The sequence below is a fragment of the Rhinolophus hipposideros genome (assembly GCF_964194185.1).
Source record: "Rhinolophus hipposideros genome assembly, chromosome: 5".
Classification (NCBI taxonomy): Eukaryota; Metazoa; Chordata; class Mammalia; order Chiroptera; family Rhinolophidae; genus Rhinolophus; species Rhinolophus hipposideros.
The window spans coordinates 32,769,052-32,793,860 of NC_138051.1; the positions used below are offsets into that span (position 1 = coordinate 32,769,052).

The 24,809-nt window shown below is 37.7% G+C and overlaps 1 protein-coding gene across 2 annotated transcripts; it reads right to left on the minus strand.

Annotated features, from left to right (window-relative positions):
- Window positions 1–1,709: 1,709 nt before the first annotated feature.
- On the minus strand, window positions 1,710–23,965 carry ARHGAP11A (Rho GTPase activating protein 11A). 2 transcript variants are annotated; one of them, XM_081048865.1, is made up of 12 exons: window positions 23,153–23,965; window positions 20,165–20,235; window positions 18,086–18,182; window positions 14,925–15,178; window positions 13,769–13,932; window positions 13,456–13,602; window positions 10,676–10,750; window positions 9,754–9,921; window positions 7,070–7,199; window positions 6,461–6,569; window positions 4,681–4,819; window positions 1,710–4,272 (listed from the first exon to the last, which is right to left on the minus strand). In XM_081048865.1, exons 1-12 carry the CDS (start codon window positions 23,279–23,281, stop codon window positions 2,696–2,698), a joined length of 3,060 nt encoding a protein of 1,019 aa, XP_080904991.1. In that variant the 5' UTR covers window positions 23,282–23,965; the 3' UTR covers window positions 1,710–2,695. The 2 variants fall into 2 exon arrangements, with proteins under 2 accessions (XP_080904991.1, XP_080904992.1); XM_081048866.1 differs by having other exon boundaries at window positions 7,070–7,145; window positions 23,153–23,712.
- Between the last annotated feature and the right edge of the window lie 844 nt (window positions 23,966–24,809).

Consider the following 24,809-nt stretch of genomic DNA (forward strand, 5'->3'; position numbering starts at 1 on the left):
TTGTCCAAAGACAAAAAATGAAATGTAAAACCACACAATACACACAGTATTGCAAATTTCTTTCAGATTGGGGATGACTAAAGTATCTGGAGGCCTGAGCGTAACTAAGTAAATAAACTTGCTGAGGTTAGACTGCAGCTCTCTTGCCCTACTTCTATGCAGCAAATCCGTGATCACCTACAGCAATTTTATGCAATGGAAGGCACACGAAATGCACCCATGAGACACATCGCCTTTTGGGTAGAAGCCAAACCTCCTTCCTAGCGCCTTACCTTCCATGGATGCTCTTCCACTACCTGCTTTTTGTTTCGGAGTATGCTGGATCAACAGTACAAACACTATTAGTTCTGGGCTCAAAGACCAACCTGGGGGTTAATATTATTATTCATGGGTACTGAGCTTCTACATTTTTCAATTCTGAAGTTACTTTAACATTGTTCACTGTTATTTTGTGCTGGGAAAAATGGAGAAGTCATTGCAATATCCTGCTTTTGTGGTGAATATAAATTTGATTGAAATATATCAAAATGTATATGCTTCATATGAAATTTGGTATTTTAAAAACATCTATCATGTATAACCTGAGCTTAATGATGATCAAAATCCTATATTAAATTCATATAGGATACTGCCAAGCAGCCTAATTTAAATTCTATGGAATTGTATTATTTGTCACTCATAAATTAATATTAGGTCTTTACTTGTTTAAGGACAGTGAAAATAATCTTTGAAGTTACTGCACATGTCCACTTTTAACTTTGTTAATCATATTTGTATATCATTTGATTAAATATTCCCACAAGATTAGCAACATTATTCTCTATTTTGTGCAAGAAAAAAAAAAGGAAACTGATTAAATGAAGTCTAAAATCAATTTTCCTTTTTTCTCCACTTACCATACTTCCAAGCTATTCACTTTCAGCTAACAAAATTGGAGTGACATGTGATATTTTTTAGAAATATCTCTCATTATTGATTATTGATTCATCTCTCAGGAAAGCCACGAATTCAGGTGATATGTAGTTAATTTCCTATGCCTTTTTACTGAAATCACTGTTCCAGTTCAACCTTTCACCAATCCTCATGGATATACAAGCACATTAATGCATGTTTAAAAGTTCAAAAAATTTCTTCAACCCAGACAACACATATCTGAGTTTATGAATATTTTCTATCTCTACTAGTAATGAAATACTATAAACATCTGAAACACACACCCAGTCTACATTACAAAACTGTTTTGATGTCACATAAACGTGATGTTTACATCTCCAGATTTTTTAGTCTTTAAGTCAAATACTAGTTCTGAGAAAAGGTAGATTCCTAGAGACAGGGAAACAGCTTTGAAATAAAACAGATGCTCTGCTACCAACTTGGTAAAGCAAACATCTGATGACTTTAAATTCCTCATACATACACACACTATAAATCCGGCTGCTCTGAGTAGGGGAGCACTGCTGCTCTATTCAGCACGGACTTCTCACTGTGGCGTTCTAACCGCTGACCTGCAGGACTTCCTCTAGTGGTTGGTTCTGCCTGCATAGTCCTTCCTCTAAAACTTAGAGAAGAACCTCTAGTGTTATTACTCCTTCCTTAAAGATTTGTAATTTCTAATAATTTAAAATATAAACTTAAATAGATTTGCTTGACAATTTGGTTCAAATTCTAAAAGGTACTTTGAATTTCGTTAGAGTCTCAGACATCATTTTCAGAAAGTTATCTTTAATGTCTATGCTAAATAAATAACATTTACATACAAAACCATCATAGGCTTCTGTAAGAATCTAACATGTAAGAAAGAGTCCAAGGTAAATATGGAGGTACATCAACTACTTCAAATTCTAAAATCAAGCATCTCCACATAAGAAATCACCTTGATTAAATTTTTCAAGTTAATTCTTCCTCAATTTTAAATTCTGTATCGGACAAAACAGACACAAATGTATTTGTGCAAATTAACTTTAAAAAAATAGTATGGCTTAAAAGTCATCAATTACTCCTGCAGCATCATACTATATGAGGACACTCAGGTCATTATTATGCTTTAGTCATTATTCTTAATTCAAGGGAACACACTCTACACATCTACAGGCAATAGAAACCTAATTACTTTGCCCCAAATAGGAAGAAGGGATTGAGATACTATTGAAACAAGCTAATCTCTAGTTATTTGGATAAAAACAATAAACATTAATTCAAGAAATAAGATTTCCAAGACTTGTCTCTTCCCTTTACATGTTAGAAATGTCCTATAGAAACTTTTATTGACTTAGGAGGAATAATAACAGGAAATTGACACAACTCATTCCATTCTTCCTATCGCACTTAAAAAATAGAATTCATGCAATTTTCAAAAATTTCTTATAAACCCAGTCAACAATTTCTTTTAAAAAGTAAAGTGTAACCTCTGCTTTAAAAGATCACAATAAAATTAAAGTTTTAAATATCGCCATAGTTAAGAAAAACAAAGCAGTCTTTTATAAGCATAAGAATTCAAGTTGCTTGTGCAGTGAAATTAAAATCCATCACGTAACAATGATCCTGAGCTACAAATTAACATGTAGATTACCTTTCAAGTCACATAACCAACTGCTAATTTTATTTACATTAAGGATAAGTATAACATTTACCAATTTCAAGTCTACAAAGTATAACATTTACCAATTACAAGTCTACAAAATATAACATTTACCAATTATAAGTCTACAGGTTTACTTGTTGGTAGTAGCTGAGCTTTTCCAATAGGATTTTTGGGAGAACCTTTATACCAGATCCTTTCCCTTTCTGATGGTTTCCTAAGGACCCTGTTATTTATCTCAGATGAAGAGCCCATATTATTATTTACAACAGATTTTAATATAGCATGATTTGTGAGATCATCAAAGGGAACCTTAATTTGGTCATCGGACATCACTTTCTGTTTATAAACTCTGGTAGACCTAAGAGAAGCATTCATGGAGTCCGGGAGCCTCTTCATCCGTGAGAAAGATTTAGAAGTTAATTCCATGCTTGATTCTAAAATTGCATCATTTGACTGTGTGTATGGTGTAGAACTCCGTTCTTTAGGACCTGATTGGGTACATGAAATTGAGGAATCTTTTGACCTACTTTCTACACAAGAGGGAAGAGCACTGTCACAGCTCACTGATTTAACCAGAGGAGAAGCTGTGTCACCAAGACGTGCCAATTTATGCCTCACAGGTTGTCTGTTATACTCCAACAAAGAATTAATTCTTCTGACAGACTGACGGACAGGTGTACGCTGAAACTGAAGAGGTGACTTAACTTTTGTCCTATTTGATTCATTTAAAGAAAGCTTATTAAACCACTGTATATGGTCTGAAACCTTTCCATGCTCTGTTACTTGTAAACTTTCAGAAACCGTTGTATCACATGTTTCTACCAATGACTGCTGTTGAACCATTCTCACAGGCCTAGGTTTTGACAAGTTGATTACATTACATGCAATCTGCTCTGAGGAAGAGGTGTTAGCCACATCCTCCCCAGAAGCTGTGCATTTCGGTACGTTTTCTTCAGTCACATTGTCCTTACTTAATTCAGTATTTAGCTTATCCCTTGGGGAATGTTGATTCTTCATTTGGTCATCGAGGGGCAATTCCTGCTTGCTTAAATAATCATTCGGTGTATTTGAATGAATGCTTTCTTCATGTACCATCTTCATCTGAGTTGAGTAACATTTTATAGTTGCTTCTCTATCTAATTTTTGAGTATGGTGTAGTGAGAAGTCTCTTTCTAAAAAACGATTTTCACCTTTACTAGTGTGGTATTCCTCTGATCCTATCACATTCAAATCATTAGTTTCAAATAGATTTTTCTCTAGGCTACAGGCTAAAAAAGATGTTTCATTTAATTTTTCTTTCCCCACATTAGTTATTGATGACTGCCCGTGATTTATCAATGCATAAAGATTACTTCCGGATTCAGAAAATGCTTCCTGAATTTTCAACAAAGTCTCTGTGCTCAAGTTATTTTCACTACCACTAAGAGAGCTTCCAGTTATGTTATTATGTTTACTGTGTACATTAGAAGGAGTGAGCTCATAGGAATTAACAGATGACTTTTCCACTGTAATATCAGGCTCCAAACAAGAGTTTTCCACCTCAAGATTTCCTTCTATCGAAGAAGCTTCATTTGTATCTATTCCTTGAAAACATGAATTACTAGGTCCTGTCCAAGACATCCGGTAACTTGTCCCATCTAGTCGCTCTGGAGTTAGTAAGTTTTCCTCAGACTTACTAATCTTTTTTGAACCTAAAATGAAGCAGTTCAGGGTTTTTAATCATTTATATTTTACCTAGTTTTGAAATATTATACAAATACATGGTAAATAAAATTACTAAGCATTTAATATTCCAATAAATTAAAGAATTATATTAAAAGTAATTTTTAAATGTCAAACATTTCACATTTACATTCATCAGCATCCTCCAGTTATTTACAGAAAAATACATTGCCAATTCTACTATTTTCATTATTCGAACATGAATTTTAAATTTCTAGAATAGTAAATTACCTAACATATTTTGTCATTAAAATACAACTAAAGGTTATGCATCAATTATATCTCAATAAAGCTGGGGGAAAATTTTTTTTTTTTAATCAACTAAAGTAGGCTTTTTGGGTAAAACTCCTAACAACAATGTAGAGATGTAGCTTTACCTTTCTTTGTTAATCTTTCATCAATATCTGGGCTAAAAAGCAGACCTGTTTTTACAGATCCAATCCTATTTTTTAAACTTTGTTGATTTGCAAGTCGTCGACCAACATTTTCAAATCTATTGACACCAGAACATCCATTCTGTACAAAAAAGAAAAATTCAAAAAATTCTGGTTAAGAAATGAACCAGTTAATTTTCAAAATATTAAGACAAAGCAAATTTTTTATAGTTATCAAACCCTCTATAGTGAATTGAAAGGGATATGTAATTAAATAACAATTTTATAGCGAACACAAATATACTTGCATGCATGCTGGGGAAAACTACGCATTTGACTTGGCTATTAGTTGATATTTTATTATCTAAAATAAAAACAGCCTCATGTATTCATTAACTAAAAAAATTTATTTTTGAGGATTCTGTGCCAGGGACTGTTCACAATAGTGAAAGAAAAAAAAGAAAAGAAAAGCAAGCAAGCAAACAAACATATAAACCTCAAGACCAAAATCTTCTGAAATGTATGGTCTAGATGAAGAACAAACATTCCAGGGAGAGGAAAATACCAGTGCAGTCTCTAAGGCGGAAGCCAGATCTGGCACATTTGACTGACAGCAAGGCGGCAAGAGCGCATGTAGCTGAGTGTACAAGGGGCAGTGACAGGAAGAGGCTAGGAGAGGGATCCCTGGCTGGGAACAGCTCATGTGGAGGGCTGCAGTCAACCTAAGAACTTCGGCTTTCTTCCTGAGTGAAATGAGGAATCACTGGAGGCTTCTGAGCAAAGAAGTGACATGACTTAACTTGGGTTTTAAAAGGATAATTTTGGCTATAGTACTGCAGCAGGGTAGAAGCAGTAGAAGCTTACTACAGTAATCCACGTTCGAGAAAACAGGACTTAGAGAAGGTTAGAAATGTAGTCCTGGTGAGAACTGGTCAGTCTGGATATCTCTGAAAGCAAAAATTAGACGGGATTCCCTAAGGGTTTAGATAGGGCGTGTGAGAGAAAGCGCAGAGTTGAGAATGCCTGCATGGTTTTTGCCTTAAGTGACTGAAGAACAAGTTGCCATTAACTGAGATGGCAGAGACTGCAGATAGAAGTGTGGTTGGGGGAGAAGGGGAGAAGTAGGGAAATAGAGGCAGTGAAGAAATGCATACCAGAACTCTATTTGGGACAGGTTATACCCAAATGTCTATTGGATCGACATCCAAGTTAGGAGGTAAGGAAACGAATGTTAAGAAACAGCCAAGTTGTTCAGGAGAGCATTCTGATATAAACTTGAAAGCCTCAAGTAAACATATGACGTTTAAAACTAGTGACCAACCACCACGAGTGAGTGGAGAAAGAAAAGATAAATCCAACGACAAAGCTTTGGGCCCTCTGATACACGGGAGTTAGAAAAGTAACCAGCGAAGGAAGAAAATCATGAGTGCAGTGTCCCTGAAGCAAGGAAAAAAAGTGCACTGAAGAGGGACAAGTGATCGGCCCGGTCAAACGAGGGAGGCAGGTCAGGTCAAACAAGTGCTGGTATTTGTCCAATGGCTGGAGCAGCGATGACCTTATTCATGGGTGGCCTTGAGCAGCTGCAGTGAGTGTTGGGGAGGAAAGCCTCACTGGAATCGATGTAAGGAGGAACTGGAGACATTCACGTGGAAGAGTTCGGCCTAACGAGGAGCAGTGGATGGGACTAACTGGAGCGCGGGCAGCATCAAGAGGATTTTTTAGCATCGAATCTACAGCTTTATGCTAACACGAACATCAAGGAAAAATGGTGAAAGATACTTACTACATCTTTGCTACTTTTTCCCAGACTAAATTTCACACGAAGAGATCTTCGAACCTTTTCTTTACGACTGATTTTAGGAGAGAAGCAGCCTGCTTTTCCTGATTCCACTCTTAAAAGAGCAGAATTAGAAACGTCAGTTTGTAGCATACATAAAACTAGAAAAATGCTTGCAAACTGAAATTTTAGAGAATGTCCAGAGCAAGTCATATTGTTGGTAAGTGAATAGTGTAGTAATTTTCTAAAATCAATTAAGCTTTATGATACCATATATGAACATGTCGTATTTGCAAATAAAATTTATCTTTCCTGTCCATCACACATTAGTCACTTATAAACCAGAATCATTAGAATAGACTAGCTTTTTAAATTAATCGGAAATTTGAAAATTACACACATCAACATGAAGCAGTATTTTAAGCAAGCAAACTGGCCTCAAATTAGGAATTTTTCTCTAGAGGATACATAATGGGCATTTGATTAATAAGACTATAAAGGCAGAGGGAATTTTTAAAAATTATGATTCTCAGTATAAAGACAAAATATTTTATTAACTACATTATATATACAAAACAATTATCCAATGAAAACAAAATGTCCTGAATAAATTACCTGCAAACTTTTTTGCTTGCAATCCTTTTACTTCGCCTTGGCACATCTATACCGAACAAATGATTTCCACTGATGGCTACAGGAGAGAGTGAACTCTGAGATGACCCTTCTGGGCTTGTATCAAAGTGAACTATAAAAACAATCACATGTAATGTACCACATATCTTATTTTCAAAATAAAAACTATTAAAAATCTTAATTTCTACCCCCAAGGTACAACAAAATCACATAATTTCTGGTAAAAAAATTTCAGGAGCCAAATAACCCAACTCAACTCAATTAGAAAAAAAAAAAGTATCAATTTTCTAATTTTCAGATGCCCGTTAGAAGTCAGATTAAACACTGCTTTCACATTGGAGTCTTGCTTTAAACTTGTTTAGAAATACAAGGGAGGGGTGGGCATAGCTGCAGACTGGAGAAAGAGCAAGCCTTCGAGATAGACTTGAATTGGTCTCACCACTTACTAAATGGCTTTAGGCTCTGAAAATGAACTTCCATGATTGAATATAAACCTTACTATAATGTATATTAAAAGTCCAGCACAGTACCTGATACATAATATTAATTAATGCTATTATAAAATATTAATTATTGAAAAACAATTTCGAGTCTGAGTATCCAGTGTGCACCTGCTAGCCAACTGCTGTCCACCTGACTCTGGAGTACAACTTGTCCAATATTTTTGGCAAATAAATTATCTATAACACATCTCTAATCACTTGACTACTGCCATGTTCCATGCTAACAACCGGCGGTTACTACAGCTCATTCTGATTACGTTATTTATCACTACATCATGAAGCTGCCTATAACAGAAACTAGGAAAAAAATAGTGATGAACAGAAGTTCCATATCCATTTGACTTATATTTGAGTTACGCCCAGGATACACTGTACAAACATGAACCCTCTCAACTCATCACCAGTATTGATAAAGAATTCACATGGGTCCCCAGAGACATCTATGTTTTTTAAATTATTAAAACAGAAACTATTACAACCATTATAGTGAGTTTAGGATGCATTTGGCGAAAGAAAATTTCGGAGGCCAATATAATATACCCAATGTGACACAGGTAGCTTTACTCTAGGACTGCAGTATGAAAGTAATTATAAATAGGTATGCTATTTTAGATTAATATTGTTGACTTTATACATTTTTTAAAAAGCATTTTGCAGATGGAATTTATCAAATTCTTCCAAGGTAGGGTTTTAAAAAAAAAGTGCGTTAAAATAATAGGATTACTATTGTTGAACTTGTTAAATGTTTTATTAAAAATATTTCACTGATTAAGCAGGCTCATACTAACATTACAATAACATAAGAATGTTTAACTTATTTGGGGGTAGTTTGGAGAGAAGGAATCAACAAGCTCTTTCCTTGGGGGAGATGTTATAAAGCTAATGAGGCAGGCAGAACTACAATTTACATGTGCCATGTGGAAAAAGTCCTTCAAAGTGGAAAAGCTTTTAAATATCAAGAAAACATGAAGTTACTTTAAAGGAGTTTTAAGTCTTCAAATTCTGAATACTGAAAAAGCTAGACATAGCCTCAGAGTTCTTATTATACTTTAATGAACCATAAAAAAACCTGTGAAGGAACACAGAGAACAAGTTGCTATTCTGTTCAATTTTTTAAATAAAACAAACAAGGAAAATATAAACCTTTTGGATAATAGAAACAAAAGAAAGGCTTTTGAGAAGATCTGATAACCCAGCTAATGAATTCAAAATGGAACTCTTACCATTGTCTGAAACCAACACAAATCTAAAAGAATTAGAGATCACTCACCTTTTGACTAAATGTGAGACAAATATGAGATGGAGGACCCTGGGTTAATTAGAGTTTCATTTTGGGTTGACCACAAGTTAATATGATTGGCTCATATGATTGGCTTATATTCTACAATGCAAAAGAAGCCAGCTCAACCTAAGACCACACTAATAAAAATGTGGTTTTCAAATTGGCATGATTATATGATATTATCCTCTGGAGGCTCTGGTCGGCCACAATTAGGAACTTGTGTAGTTCATTTGGAAGAAAATAGCTGGGCTGGTAAGGGGTCTGGAAACCATGCTACAACAGTGCAAACCAAGTTTTTAAAGCTTTTATAAAAACTGAATATAAAACATTAAAAATACCACCCCTCCCCCCAAAGAAAATGCAATTCATAATGGTTACACCAATGGTAACACCCCCACCCCAGTCTGGATTCAGAGATGATCAAACTTCTGGCAACCCAACAGAAGACAGCAATACAGCCATAGCTATAGATCCAGAAATAACTAAAGTAGAATTTAGCATGCCCAATCACATAACACCTGAGCACCAGTGCTACGCACAGAAGCCCAAATGCTCACTCCGAGCCATTTATCATAATGCTCAATGAGCACAGCCATAAAACACATACATATTAGTTATACTGACCAGTGTCTGTTTTAAAAATTAGGGACTTCATAAAAATTCAGATTGATAAAAAACAGAATAAAGCTCTGGCTCCTAAAGAATGGTATTAGGAAACATTTTTCTCAGTCTGTTGAGATCTTGCTTCCAGGTTTATTCTGTTTGGCTCAAGTAAATTTTTATAAAAATTTAAAAAAAGTATTATTATGAAATAGCTCTTTGCCCAGAATAGGGACTCATGGTAATGTTTACAACCCAATTACATAAATTATAATTGCTACCTGACACTGGTGTAGAACTGCTACTGAAGAGATTACTTGGCAACAGCTCAACATTAAAATTGTGCTTGATCGACTTCCTTTTCTTACTTGAGAAACCATGAGAAGAATCTACTGGCAGTTTACGCTTAGCATTTGGTGTGAGAATCATTGGTGATTCGGATAGTTGGGCTGAAAAAAAAACACAATTTGTTGTTTCTCCCACAGGCTAAAATACAAAAGTTTTATTAATTTATTCTTATAAATCTATTACTTAGGGCTAACCAAAGACTAGGGTAATATGTTTACATTATCAAATGTATGTTATACATCTAAATAAACACTATGCAATTCCACAAAATAAAAATAGGCAAGTGGCAAATAGGCAAGATTCTTAAAAAAGAGGTAAACAGTAGAAACTGAAACCAAATAGACTAAGATGCATAAAATTCACATTAAAGAATATTAACATAGGGAAGAAAATTATCATCAAAGAGTTGAAACAAAAACTGATCTAAACATTATTTTTGCTTTTCATTAATAACTGAGTATTAACCAGTTAATTTATGCAATCTGGAAAACAAAACAAATTATTATATTGTCTGTTGCTGAGCTACATAATTGCAGCTACAAGCAAGCCAAGATAAAAAATGGAACATACACTAATAAACTTCTGGTTTTAAAACAAAATAAGATTGAGTTATTTTCACATGTTCAATAGCACCCAACTTACAAGCAATAGGAAAGCATGATTTAAAAAATTAAAGATATAACAGTAGCTTAAAAGAAATTCTTACGTACAATTTTGGATTCATTATATCCAATGTAATTAGCAATGTCACAGCATAGTATTATACTACAATATCTCCATTAAAAAGAATATTGGATTTGATTAAACCAAAATAAGTCAGAAATTTTCATTTAAATAAATACGTATAATACCTACCAATTCTCTCTTGTTGCGGTGTAATAGAGGGTGTTCTGTTATATTTAAGTTTATTTAGGGCTCCACTAACAAAATCTGAAATGCAAGGCATATATAATCATACAATCAATTGTAACCTAACATTTACCTTTTGTTCACCAATAATTCATATCGATATTTGTGGTCTAGTGTCTAAGTTTGTATCAGATTATACATTCTTAAAGTCGGGGTATCTAAAGTGAGGGTATTTAAAAGGAATTGTTTCAAAACAGAAATAAAAAACTAAAAGATGTATTTTTATTCCATTCCACTTATACTCCCATACTCCCTATTTCCCACTCAAAAAAAAACAAACAAAAGAACGTAAAACAAGAATGTATAATGTACAGAAAGAGTATGGAAGAGGAAAGCATTACTTGTAGAGAAAGGGACGAAATGGCAGCAGGAGAGAAAGCTTTTCAGGGGAAGTAAAACCCGGCCTATGTTCTGAAGAATTAGTAGGTGTTGATTAGGTAGAAAGGTAACGTTTGAGGCAAGGTTAATAGCGCATGCAGAGGCATGTAAGTAATTAAAACAGGATTTATGCATACTAGAAACCAGTAGTTTGATATTGCTAGAGCAAACAGGGAGCAGTGGATATGATAAGGGATAATAAGCCTTGTGTATCAGGCAGACCAGGGCCTGTGTATCATTTTCAAGAAACTGAACTTCTCCAAAGACAAAGGGGAACAAAATTGACTGATCTGCATTTTAGAAAAATTACTTTGGCAGCAGGTGTGAAAGATACACTTAAGGGAGCAAGTCTCCTTGGAGGCAGGCAAACTAACTGACGGTTCTTCTAAGTACGTTACTAAGTCATTCGACAAATATTTATTTTGTACCTAGCCCTGGAGATGTAAGAGTGACCAAAACAGACATGGTCTTTGCCTTCGTGGAACTTATTCTCCTGGAGCAAACATTAAATACACCAAGGAAATACTAAATACATAATGACAAATGGGATAAACAGTCTGAAGTACAAATACAATAACAGATTTAGATTGGGGAGCCAATGAAGGTATCCTTGAGGAAGTGATGTTTAAGGTGAGACCTGAAGGAAGAGTGGGAATTATCCAGGCAAGAGATGAACAGAGGCAGCCATCAGTGGAAAATAGAGGCAGAAAAGAAAGTCTTTAGGAGATCAAAGGGACAAGATCTGGTAAACAGTGGGATGTGGGGATGAGGAAAAAGTAAATAAGGACATACAGAATTTTAACTTTGATGACTGAGCAGACAATGGTGCCATCAAAAGAAAAAGGAAATTATTCAAAGAAGAGTTAGACATGTTTATGAGACACTAAATGGATATAAATCCATTCGTGGTGAGACCGGGGCTAGAGAAGTAGACTTGGGAATCATAAGCCCAGAAATGGTAGTTTTTAAAAATGAAAGTGAGTGAGATCACTTAAGAAGAGGAAAAAGTGTGAAAATATCAAGTATGGAACAATGGGACATTTAAGAGATTATCAGAAAAAGAAAATCCAGGAAATGAGCCAGAACAAATAGCTAGAGGCGGGGAAACAATGAAGCATAGTATGATTTAAAACAACAAAAATAAAAAAAAAGAAAGAAAGAAAGAAAAAAAAGTATCTGGAAGGAAATAGTCAAGTGGTCAAAGAGATTCTGAATAATACAGGCCAAAAAAATATATACTGGATTTAGCTATCAGGAAATTGTGACTTTAACAGGAATAGTTTCATGCAAAAATATGCTCCTAATTTTCAGTCACAATGAAACACAAAGGTATTTTATATATGTTCATTAAGTATCACTCAAAATAATATTTAAGTTCAGCTATAGCTCACTTATATGTTATTGAGAAATACTACACCCTCAAGTGAAATAGGCACAAACCTCACTGAAAGCCTCACTGAAGAGACAAAGACAGGCAATGCTCTATCTAATTGGCAGGCAGTGGCTAAACAAGCCAAACTTCAAGGCACCTAGGCAGACAAACAAGGTTAATATGCGGGAGAAAAAAGAAAAAAGAAGAGAAACAAGAGCCAGAGCAGAAGAGAGAAGAAACAATGGAGCAACAGATTCAGCCCCAGCAGCCAATAACACACAATTAGAACAGCACAGCGAAATCAGGAGTATGGAAAGAAATACTGGAAAGACAACTGTTCCCTCTATAATCTGAAATGCCACATATTTCTGACTTTTTTTCCTAATTTTCCTCCAAGTCTCAATTCTTCAAACCAGATAACTTTTAAAATAGTTTAATCATGTTATGCCTCTTCTCATACCTTCAATGGTTTTCCAACACCCAGCTTAATATTCTAAGTCTTGAGCCTCACACTCAGCTCACCCAGTATCATCCTAAGGATTAGGATGAATGCTTCAATCAAGTCATGCCGGTCTTTTTACAAACAGCAATTCTTCCTTACAGAATCACTTCTTCCTTACAGAAATCTTTTCCCATAGCAGCCTTCTCATCTAGAACAGGATGCAAGTATTCTTACCCTCCACCCACTTCCCCTAGTTCTACCCATTCTTTAAGAAGGGTCAGTTTGACCTCCTATTTGCAGAGTCCCTGACATTACAACCCCGGGAACTTTTCTCCTTTGAACACATTTTATTTGTGCTAAAGATCTACTATTAGACTGTACTGTCATTTTCACTTTTCCCATGCATATGCCATGTCTTTCCAACTATGCTGTAAGCACCAATACACTATAGCTTCTGCTTCTTTATGTTCAAATGCATTTCAGATGAAAACACATTGTTGTACTCCCACAAAACGGACTGCCACTGCCACTTACCTCCTACACTTTGTCTTCGCTTTCTTTTATGGTCACCAGGAGTTTCATATTCACCTTCTTCAAAACCTTCCAGTGACGGAGTAGCACAGAGACCATCAACACCCAACATAGCTGGTATCTTCTCCACAATGAAATCTGGAACATGCCCTAACGGAAAACGTTCACAATTAAGATCTTCCCTCAACTCCCCCTAGAAATGTTTAAATAGTATATACCAACTTCCTAACAGTTGTTTTCATAGTTCAATTGGAAGAAGCTGGGATCTCCCTCATTTAAACAAATCCCATTATTTAATAATGCAGCTACATCTTACCAATATCTGATGCACAATCAATAAGAGTCTGTACTACTTCAGCCTGCAATCGTAGCTTTTTTTCTGTGTTAGCAGACATCTTTTCGTGTCCTTCACTTGTCTGTAGAAGGTTTGGTGCAAATATCACTGCAAGATTCCTGCTATCCATCTTATTCTCACTGGACCTTAAATGAAAAATGGTTTTATGAGATGTAGCCAAAGATAAAAAATATGGAGTAAAAATAATGTATTAAGCACATTTTGAAGAGCTCTTACTTTACCAAACATGGGGGAAAATATGCTACCCTTCATCTATCCATCTACATGATTGGCTTGAAATAAGACTGAACCAGAAATACACAGCTTATATGTGCTTAGATATACATCATAAAAATCATGCAAACTTTGTTTTTCCATACAAATTGAACATGTTTATTTGATTTTCAAATCCACACACAGAAAATGTGAATTAGAAGGCAGGAAGTATGTCTAAAACAAACAGGCTCAGTGATATCAGGGAGAGGGGACAAATTTGAAAAGCAAAACATTTTAAAAACACTGTAATCTGAAATCATTCAGTGGACAAAGAATCCTATAGGCATCAATAAGCCATTAAGACATTCATAGGTCAGCCGCATGGCTCAGTTGCCTGGAGTGCAAGCTCTGAACCACAGGGTTGCCAGTTTGTTTCCCACATGGGCCAGTGAGCTGCGCCCTCCACAACTAGATTGAAGACAACGAGCTGCCGCTGAGCTTCTGGAGGGGTGGCTGCGTGAGCCCTCAACAAGTCTGCCTGTTCAATTTCTGCATGGGATGGTGGGCTGTACCCCCTGAAACTAAAGACTGAAAACAGTGACTGGACTTGGAGCTGAGCTGTGCCCTCCACAGCTAGACTGAAGGACAATGACTTGGAGCTGATGGGCCCTGGAGAAACACTGTTCCCCAATAAAATAAAAAAATTTTTTAAGACATTCATAATGTTGACTCTAAGACAGCAAAGAAATATTAAATCATTTGGTATATTGTTTCTTAAATTATACAGTGTACACATCTTATAGTAAGGAAATACATAATATTTTTTAGAAAATTTTCCATTCCAAATGAAATTCATTATCTAGAGGGGTAAATCTAGCTAGTTGAGAAATTAAACTATCATTTCCCAAGATTTACTACTCACCTAAGAGAAACATTCCTAAGGAAGTTAAAGAAGTATCTTAATATATCAATTGTGTGGTCAGGCATGAGACAGGAGAGCAACAGTGTAGCTTTATTCTTCTCCTCTGTTCCTAACTGTTGAGCTTTGAAAAGTGCTTCATGCAAATCAGCTGGGAGAATGGGCTCTGGCAGTTCCCTAAAAAACTGCTTAAGAAGTCCTGCAATATCACAAGGAGGTGCAGAAGACAGGCCACTTTCACCATGGTCCAGTTTATTCTGAAATAAATAAAATTATCTTGAGCATTTAGGGGCTTAAGAGTACAATGCAAATAAAGTATCCTTTCTTACACTCTAAAGAGCTTTCTTTAATGAATTTCTCTTAACTTTTGCCTTAAGACATACCACTCCCTTTCAGAAGGCTAAAATCAATGTTAAAAGTGTTTATTTTCATTTATAGAAACAGGGTCACAAATTTAAAAGTACTTTGTAAACTTTGATTTTACAAACTATTATATAAATAGCTTGACTGTGGCGATCAGTTCACAACATATACGTAAATCAAAACATCAAGTGGTACCCGTTAAATGTTTTGTGAATTATACTTCAATAAAACTGAAAAAATAAATTATACAAATGATATACATTTTCTTTTGGAAAAAAGTTCTTTTTCTCCTGTCATAAAAAAAACTATTTGCAAATTCAATTTTTGTCAATGATTCACGTAATACCTCCAAATATTTCGATCGGAAAAATCAAATCAAAAAGTGGTACAAAAGAAAAATTACAGTTCACCATATAATCCTGAAATGTATGTGGAACCATAAAAGACCCCAAAAGCCTCAGCAATCTTGAGAAATAAGAACAAAGTGGGAGGTATAACAATACCTGACATCAAATTATACTACAAGGCTACAGTAATCAAAACAGCCCGGTACTGGCATAAAGACAGACACAAAGATCAACGGAACAGAATAGAGAGCCTAGAATCAAATCCATGCCTGTATTTAATCTACGACAATGGAAGCAAGAATTTACGGTGGGGTAAAGAGAGTCTATTTAATAAATGGTGCTGGGAAACCTGGACAGACACATGCAGAAAAATGAAGCTGGACCACCTCCTTACACCATATACAAGAATAAATTCAAAATTGATGAAAGACTTAAATGTAAGATCTGAAACCATAAAATTCCTAGAAGAAAATACAGGGAGAAACTTTACAGATATTACCCGGAGTAAGATTTTTACTGATATATCCCCTCAGCAAGGAAAGAGAAAAAATAAAAATGTGGGATTACATCAAACTAAAAAGTTTTTTCACAGCAAAGGAAACCATCAATAAAACAAAAAGGGATCCTACTGGATGGGAGAAGATATTTGCCAATGATATATCAGATAAGGGGTTAATATCGCAAATTTATAAAAACTCACTCAACTCAACTCCAAAAAAAACAAACAACCCAATTAAAAAATGGGCAGAGAGGCCAACCCGGTGGCTCAGGAGGTTGGAGGTCTGTGCTCCTAACTCCGAAGGCTGCAGCTTCTATTCCCACAAGGGCCACTAGGCTCTCAACCACAAGGTTGCCAGTTTAACTCGAGTCCCGCAAGGGATGGTGGGCTCCGCCACCTGCCACTCAGATTGAACACGGCACCTAGAGCTGAGCTGCCACTGAGCTCCCTGATGGCTCAGTTGGTTGGAGCGTCCTCCCAACCACAAGGTTGCCAGTTCGACTCCCGCAAGGGATGGTGGGCTGCGCCCCCTGCAACTAGCAACGGCAACTGGACCTGGAGCTGAGCTGCGCCCTCCACAACTAAGACTGAAAGGACAACAACTTGAAGCTGAACGGCACCCTCCACAACTAAGATTGAAAGGACAACAACTTGACTTGGAAAAAAGTCCTGGAAGTGCACACTGTTCCCCAATAAAGTCCTGTTGCCCTTCCCCAATAAAAACTCTTTAAAAAGAAAAAAAATGGGCAGAGGACATGAAGAGACATTTTTCTAAAAAGGACATACAGATGGCAAACAGACATGAAAAAAATGCTCAACCTCACTAACCATCAGAGAAATGCAAATAAAAACCACAATGAGACACCACCTCACCCCAGTCAAAATGGCTATCATCAATAAATCAACAAACAAGTGCTGGCGCGGATGTGGAGAAAAGGGAATGCTTGTGCACTATTGGTGGGATTGCAGATTGGTGCAGCCACTATGGAAAACAGTATGAAGGTATCTCAAAAATATGAAAATGGAACTGCCTTATGATCCAGCAATTCCACTCCTAGGTATCTATCCAGAGAAATCCAAAACTCTAATTCAAAAAAATTTATGCACTCCTATGTTTATTGCAGCACTACACACAAGCACCAAGACATGGAAACAATCGAAATGCCCATCGGTAGATGACTAGATTAAGAAACTGTGGTACGTTTATACAATGGAGTATTACGCAGCCATAAAGAAGAAAGAAATCTTACCATTTGCAACAACATGGATGGACCCAGAGAACATTATGTTAAGTGAAATAAGTCAGACAGAGAAAGACAAATACCATATGATCTCACTAACATGTGGAATCTAAAGAAAATAATAAATGAATGAACTAATCAGAAACAGTCTCAGAGACACAGAGGAAAACCTCAGGGTTGCTAGATGGGGGGGTGGGATAAGGGGGAGGTGAGGGGATTAGAAAGCACAGTCAGTAACCACAAGATGACCACGGGGATACAAAAGTCAATTTGTGGAATGTAATCAATAATGTTGTAAAGTTTTTGTAGGGTATCCGATGGACACTTGTCTCATTAGGGAGACCATCTCAGGGATGATGTAGATGCCTGATCACTGCATTGTACACCTGAAGCTGAACAATAATGAATGTCAACTACAATTTTATAAATATATATATGTGTATATATTTATGTATATATATGTGCATATATACATATATATATATATACATATATATATATGGTTACAAGAAGTGGAGTACAGCATTAGGAACAGAGACAGTGGAAATGTAATGGCTGTGTGCAATGTCAGAGGGATAGTGGATGGGGGAGGGGGTTTTCACTGTGTGAGGGATATAAATGATAAATGTCTAACTATTACATTGTTTTGTGCACCTGAAACTAATTTAAAAAATGTTAAAAAAAAGAAAAAGTACAGTTCAAGAATATGCTTACCTTCAGTGCTTTTAGACGAACAACAGATCCTGATTTCCTAAAAAGCCCTTCTGTGTGAATATGTTCTTCTAAAGATGTGCAAGCATCAACAAGAAAACTGAAAGAGAAAAATCTTTTCAGGTGGCCAGATACGCATCTTTCTAAGTCCTATTATTCTGCCAAAGTATATCAGCAGACCAGGCACCACACTCCCTTCAGAAGCTCTGATGCCACAAATCCCTTTAATCCCTGTGATAAAAGGTTACTAGCTCCTAAATTCTTCTCTAACACCCATCTTTTTATCCATAACAACTTCAGTTAGCCCGCTTAATACTACATCCTTCTCATCCTACTCCATTTCTCCGCTTCTACTCAGAGCATGGGATTTGTGACTTTTATTGCCTCTACTTCCTCATAGCCCAGTCTCTACTCCACTCTCTCCAACCCGACTTTTACCCCATTACTCCAACAAAACAACTCTCGTCAAGGTTACCAATGGCCTTTGCCTTGCCAAACCCACGGTCAATTCATTGTCTTCATCATCTTCTACTATCATTGAACACACCTGACCATCCCCTGATCATTTTGAAAATACCCCTCATCACTATTCTGGTTTTTCTGCTGACTCCCTGACTGCTTCTTCTCAGACTCCTTTTCCAGATCCCTTTTTCTGCCAGACCTACATGCTAGGATGACCCAAGACTATCTAAAGCAGGGGTCTCAAAACTGCGACCCGCGGGCCAACTGCGGCCCGCAATCCATTGTTAATTGGCCCGCAGCAAATTCCAAAAATATATTTAGTTTACTTAAATAAACCAGGTGAGGCAATACGTACTTCACCTCGAGTGAGTGGCCCAGCTGTTTGGGTATTTTACCGCATATGGCCCTTGGTAAAAAACGTTGAAAAAAGTTTTGACACCCCTGGTCTAAAGCCTTCTTTTCTTTCTCTCCATGTGTGACCTTACACAACATACACAGCTCAAAATATCTACCATCTACTACATTAGCCCAAAAATAAGGCAAGGTTTTTTTTCTCACCGTAACATTACTTCTCAGATAAGTTGGATATATACCAGTCCTTACAATTCTTCTCGTATGTGCTCAGTTTCTTTACATTAACAATTCTGAACAATCAGTGTTGGCTTTAAACGCTTAGCTGGTACCAAGAAATTAGAACGGATGTCAGCTGCAAGCAACTGACAGATTCATAGTGGTACACAGTGGCTGAGCATTGCAGAGGGCAACTGACGGAAGAGTTTTTTTTTTTAAAAGCAGGCAACGAAATTACAACAAAGATGTAGTCATTATTACTGGGAATATGACTTTGCAATCTAAATGTTGAAAATCATTATAAAGAAACCTTTCATAGGTCATTTAAAAAGCAAAACAGCAAGTGGTTATCTTATAAAGATTGTGAATCAACACCTATATGCTGAAGGAAAACCTTTCTAAGCAGCAAGGTGTCCAATAAATGCTTTTGGAAAATGCATCGATTAAAAACCTAGGTTATTGAACTAGAGTAGCCAGAATGATCCCTACTTTGGACAGAGAGGAAATTAATTAATAAGAGCTAAGACAGTTTCCCTATATATATTTTTAAAATATTTTCTTTAGATGTAAACTTCCCTAGTAATTTCTGATGCTGTTAGTCCAAAGGTTATTTATAAATAGTGACACAGAAAATTTAGTGTTATGTAATTTATATTCACAAATACTCCAATATCTTAGCTTAGACATTCTTTTACCCAACATTTCTAGAACAAGAAATACAAAAATTACAACTGAATTGGTAATTCAAAATATTACTGAATATAATTAAAATTGCGGCAAAACAATTGGTACAGAACTGAAAGCTAACTTAATAGAACAAAAATAATTTTCTTTCTAACTTTTATTCACTGCTGAACCTTAAAATTCAACCCTGGGAATGAGTACAAATCAAGAAGTTAAAATATGAAAAAGTTTCAAAATATTTTTACATTATTGTTGAGAAATGAAATTATTTGCTAGTTCAAAAACAAATGTGTGCATCCATTGACTATTTTTAAACATTCAAACACCAGTTTGAAATATTTATTCTTCATTTCAAACTCTGCTTACCTTGGAATGTGTCCATATTCTGGCACAACAGAATGGGGTAATGCATTAAAAGGTACTCCAAATATTTTACCCTAAAACGACAAATTTAGTTACTCTAACACAAATATTAGGCATAATATAAATTTTCATAAACATTAGGCAAGTTAAAAATATCAGGAGATAAAAAAAGATAGCAGAAATAAAGTCAAGACAATGAAAACAATTATTTTCAGTACATTTGGTAAAAAGTAACTACTATATATATAGCAGACATTATGCTAGGTGCTGGGAGTACAAAGATAAGTAAAGTCACTGCCCTCCAGCAATGTGGTAAATTCCACCAGTTTCTAATGTCATAAAGGAAAATCAATCTAGTTAGCACTTAAACAGAAAACTCTTAAACAGAATTTGGCCCAAAACACTTGCATTCACCCCCAAAACACTACCGGTTCCTTCAGTAACCTTATAAATAATGACCTTATATCTTCCTTCTGTCACCTTATAAATACTAATTTGAACAAAAAGCTAAGTCAATTTACAGTGGTAATTCCTGTCACTCATTGAGTACTTCCTAAAACTATACTAGAAATGGTTATTTTTAGACCTGATTATCTTTTCCACAGTTCATGGAAAAGTGCTTATTGGAACTATGTTCTGAGGTACGCAAGGTAGAGATTCTGCAACCACTTAATCCAATTTTCATTTAACTACCACTGTTTAAGTCATATTCAAATGTATTACATTCCAATTTTAATACTTGAAGACCCCAAGAGTAAACTTGTATGTTGGTTAACTTGCATGTTTGTACATACCTCACCACTACCTTTGTGCGTGCATTCAAACTTCTTTAAAAAGTGTCACTAATTTAAAAGGCTGTAGCTATTCACTGGACTTAAAAATAAATAAATTGAAGCCTTATATAAAGCTAAATATGTGGGTATACCTAATCTCACAAAGGTTAATTTAGCTTAGATGCATGCGCTCTCCATGAACGCTCTTGAAGCACGTACGTTTTAAGAGCATACTATTTAACCTTATATTTATCACATATGAGAAATCATCCAGCATTGTTAATGATTCAAAAGAGTAACAAAATCTCACTAGTCCTTTTCCAAGCATCTGGCTCCATTTAATTGACAAATATAGAAAAGATAGTGCAGTACAGTGCCTAAGAGGGCAAGCTCCTAGAGGCAGGACTGCCAAATTTTAAATCCTGGCTCTTCTACTTATCAAGTGACCTTGATCAAATTAACATTCTTTATGTCTCAGTACCCACATAGGTCCTAAATCACAGTTGTAGAAAGAATTAAATAAACTAAAAGATGCAAAATATTTAAATCAGTGTCTGACACAGAGTAAGCATTCAAAAATATTTGCTACTGTTACAACTATCATTTCAAGGTGAGCTACCTGAAAAAAAATGTTAGTATGGACAACAGCTTATTTGGGTAAACCAGAATTTTCTTGATACTATGTAACCAAACAAAATGCAAAAATAAATCAGATGCTGAAGCTGATTGTAAGTCTAAAAATGTTATACCTAAGTAGAATTCAGGGTGTTTCTTTTTCTTAAGTCTCATTATTCCCAATACTTTTATTATCCTAATAACCATTATTAGTTAAGTAGCACATGACAGGCATTGTGCTAATCCTATCTACAGATTTTAAATCTACAGTTTTTTAAATCCCTTAAACAACCAAGGAGAGATACCATTATTATCACTTTATAGAGAAGGAAACTGAAGCGTTGGAAAATTAAACAAGCAGCCTAAAATCACACACCTAGTAGGGATCAAGCAGGATTCAAACTTAGGTCTATCTGACTCTAAAGATAGGTGTCCGTTTATCTTAGGAGGTGAAAAAAAAAATGCACATACAAATTTTTTCAGATACTGACAAAACCAACTATGTTTGAGATCTTGGAAAGCCAGTTTTACAACCAGAAAGAAAACACTGTAGCTTTTAAATATAAACAAATATGTTGCCATTCAGTTGCAAACAACAAAAACAATTTTTCCAGAATTTAAGAGGTATACAAATTTTTGTTAGTAGTTTTCTTCTCCACATACTTATCTTTCAGAAATTATAAATTAAGCGCAATGCAATTTAATTTTATTAGTTTTCATCTCTAAGTACTTAGAAAGTACCATAATAGGCAAATAGATTTAAAATAAAATGCATTATGTGCAATTTATTTTATTGTTCACAATGAAGTTCTGGATGATGCAGTAGAGATATAAAAATCTCCTTCAAAATCCCCTTACTGTGACCACCCAAAAATTATCAACAGCTTTTTAATCATTCCACTCTGGCTTCTCCACTCACTCATTACACAAATAACTTCATGTCTCAAGATATGATACAGTCAAGCAGCAGGCTTGTTTTTTTTTTTTTTTTGAAATTGGTGAATATAGAGATATTATCCGAAACCTATTTCTAATGTTCTGTCACCCCTCCTCACCTACTGATTCACTTAGAAAACGTATCGGTCCCCCTTGTTCCTCTCCAAATCTTACTCTTACAACTGTGGTAATGGGGTGGCGTCTCCCTTCCCAAGTGCTACGTGTTCCAAATACAATAAATTGGCAAAATGTGGAGATACTTTTAATTGTCACAAATGGGACGCTACTGGCATGTGATGGGTAGAAGCCAAAGACGCTGCCAAACACCCTACAAAGCACCGGACAGCGACACTCCCCCCCCCCTCAACGTGACAGTTCAAAATGTCCAGCTGCAGGGGCTGCACCAGCCTGCCACTCTCTCTCCACGACCACAACTTCCAGGAAAGAATAAAAAACGTCCTTCTCTCAGTTTCAGCAGTTGACCATCGGTGTTGAATGAGACGCACAACCACGTTCTCTTTTGGATCCATACAGAATGAACCTTTTAGCATGACCTGCTAATAAGTGATGAGACAGGGTGTGCTTTAAAAAAAAAAAAAAAAAAAGACAAAAAAACAAAAAACAAAACAAAACAAAAAACACCTCAATCCACTTCCCGAGAACTTACCACCGTTTCCGCGGCCGTCGCGTCCCGTCTCCCGCGACCGCACCGCGCCCGGCCGCCTCTGACCTTAATGCCATAGGCAGCCCGGAGCTGCTGCGACACGGCCAGCCTCGCCAGCCTCTGATCCCACATCCCGGAGCCGTCGCCCGAGGCTCTCGGGGGCCGGAGCCGAGTCCTGAATCCCGCTCGCCACCAAGCCTTCCAATTCCCGGGAGCGCTCAGGTTTGCGCTGCGCTCCGCTGCCTCCCGGCCAAGGCTCCGACCCCGGACCCCCGGCGCTTCCCTCGTCCCTCTACCCGCTCCCACCCACCGCCTTCTCAGTCCCTCGAGGTAGCCACACCTCGCCTTGCCCTCCCTTACACAGCCCTTCTTTCTCCGCACCCGATCCTTCCCGCGACTTCCACACCCTCCCGTGTCCCTCCTGATCCTTCCGGATCCCGGTACCCGCGCCGGTTACCGGCGTCTCCGCACTTCCGGCCGCTTCCTGAGACCCCTCGTCCCCCACACCTGACTCAGCCCTCGTCTCCCTGCGAACTGTCCAGACGACTCTTCTCGACCTTCCTGCCCCGGCAGGCCCAGTGGAGGGCGCGTCTCTCTGACCCCCCGCCGCCCCGCCTCAGCCCAGCCGCCGGACCAGCCGGCTGCTCAGGCGCCTCTTCCAGTCCCGGTCCCCGCCCGGGCTGGGTGCCACCGTCACCCCGTTTCACAGGCTGCTCCTTCCCTCCGCCATCCGCCCGCGCGCGGCCCCCGGCCCGCACATCCTGGTGCGCTCACTGAAGCCGAGCGGCTCTCCTCATGCCTCCGCCCCCAGCGCCTGGGCAGACACCCCGAGCTACGGCGGCCGTCCCACCCTCTGCGGCAGCCCAGGCTCGAACGGCAGCGCCAAACATCGCTGCGCACTCTGATTGGCCGGCTCCTCTTTTCAAAATCAGGACCTCGGAGGGTGGCCAGATGCTGCCTGTCTCATAAGATGCGGGCGAAAGGGAGACAACGGAGGGTGTGGCGGGCAAAACCAAGAAACAGGAAGAAAAAAAGGAGTTCCACGTGTTCTTTCGTAGCCACATGTTTGAAGGAAAATACTTTGTAAAGAGTATTTTAATACACCTGGCCTGCGCCTGGAGCAATGTGTTCGGGGAAATGTGATAGACACCTCACTCCCATTTTGTGTCAGCGCTCGACGGAGGCGGAAGGCCCTTTTACGGAGAAGCCGCTTCTACGGAGCCCGAGGTGAGACAACTGGAGTCAGGATTCACAAACGCTGGTGTTGGTCGCCCTGACTCCCGGCCTCGGGTGGGAACTTCGGCGACGGGAGCTGGTCCGTGTTGGGGAGGCTGATTGTGACGCCCCAATTGTAGCCCATGGGTAGTTCAATATGACAAAGCCGTCCTGTCGGGAGCGTAGCGCGCGTGAGCCACGCGAAGTCCGCGGGAGGCAGCAGCTGCCGAAGCTTATCCGGGTGGGGTCAGGAGTCAGGGCGGGTGGGGTCAGGAGTCAGGGCGCCGGGGAGGAACCCAGCGTGCGGCCCACGTGTTACTGAAACCGTGGTCATCTTGTCGACCCGCAGGACTACGCAGGCACGGTTCTCGTCCCCCGCTGCGTCTGCAGTCTCAGGCCTCTGTGACCCCATCGGGGTGTTGTCCTCTGTTTGCTGAGATGTAAT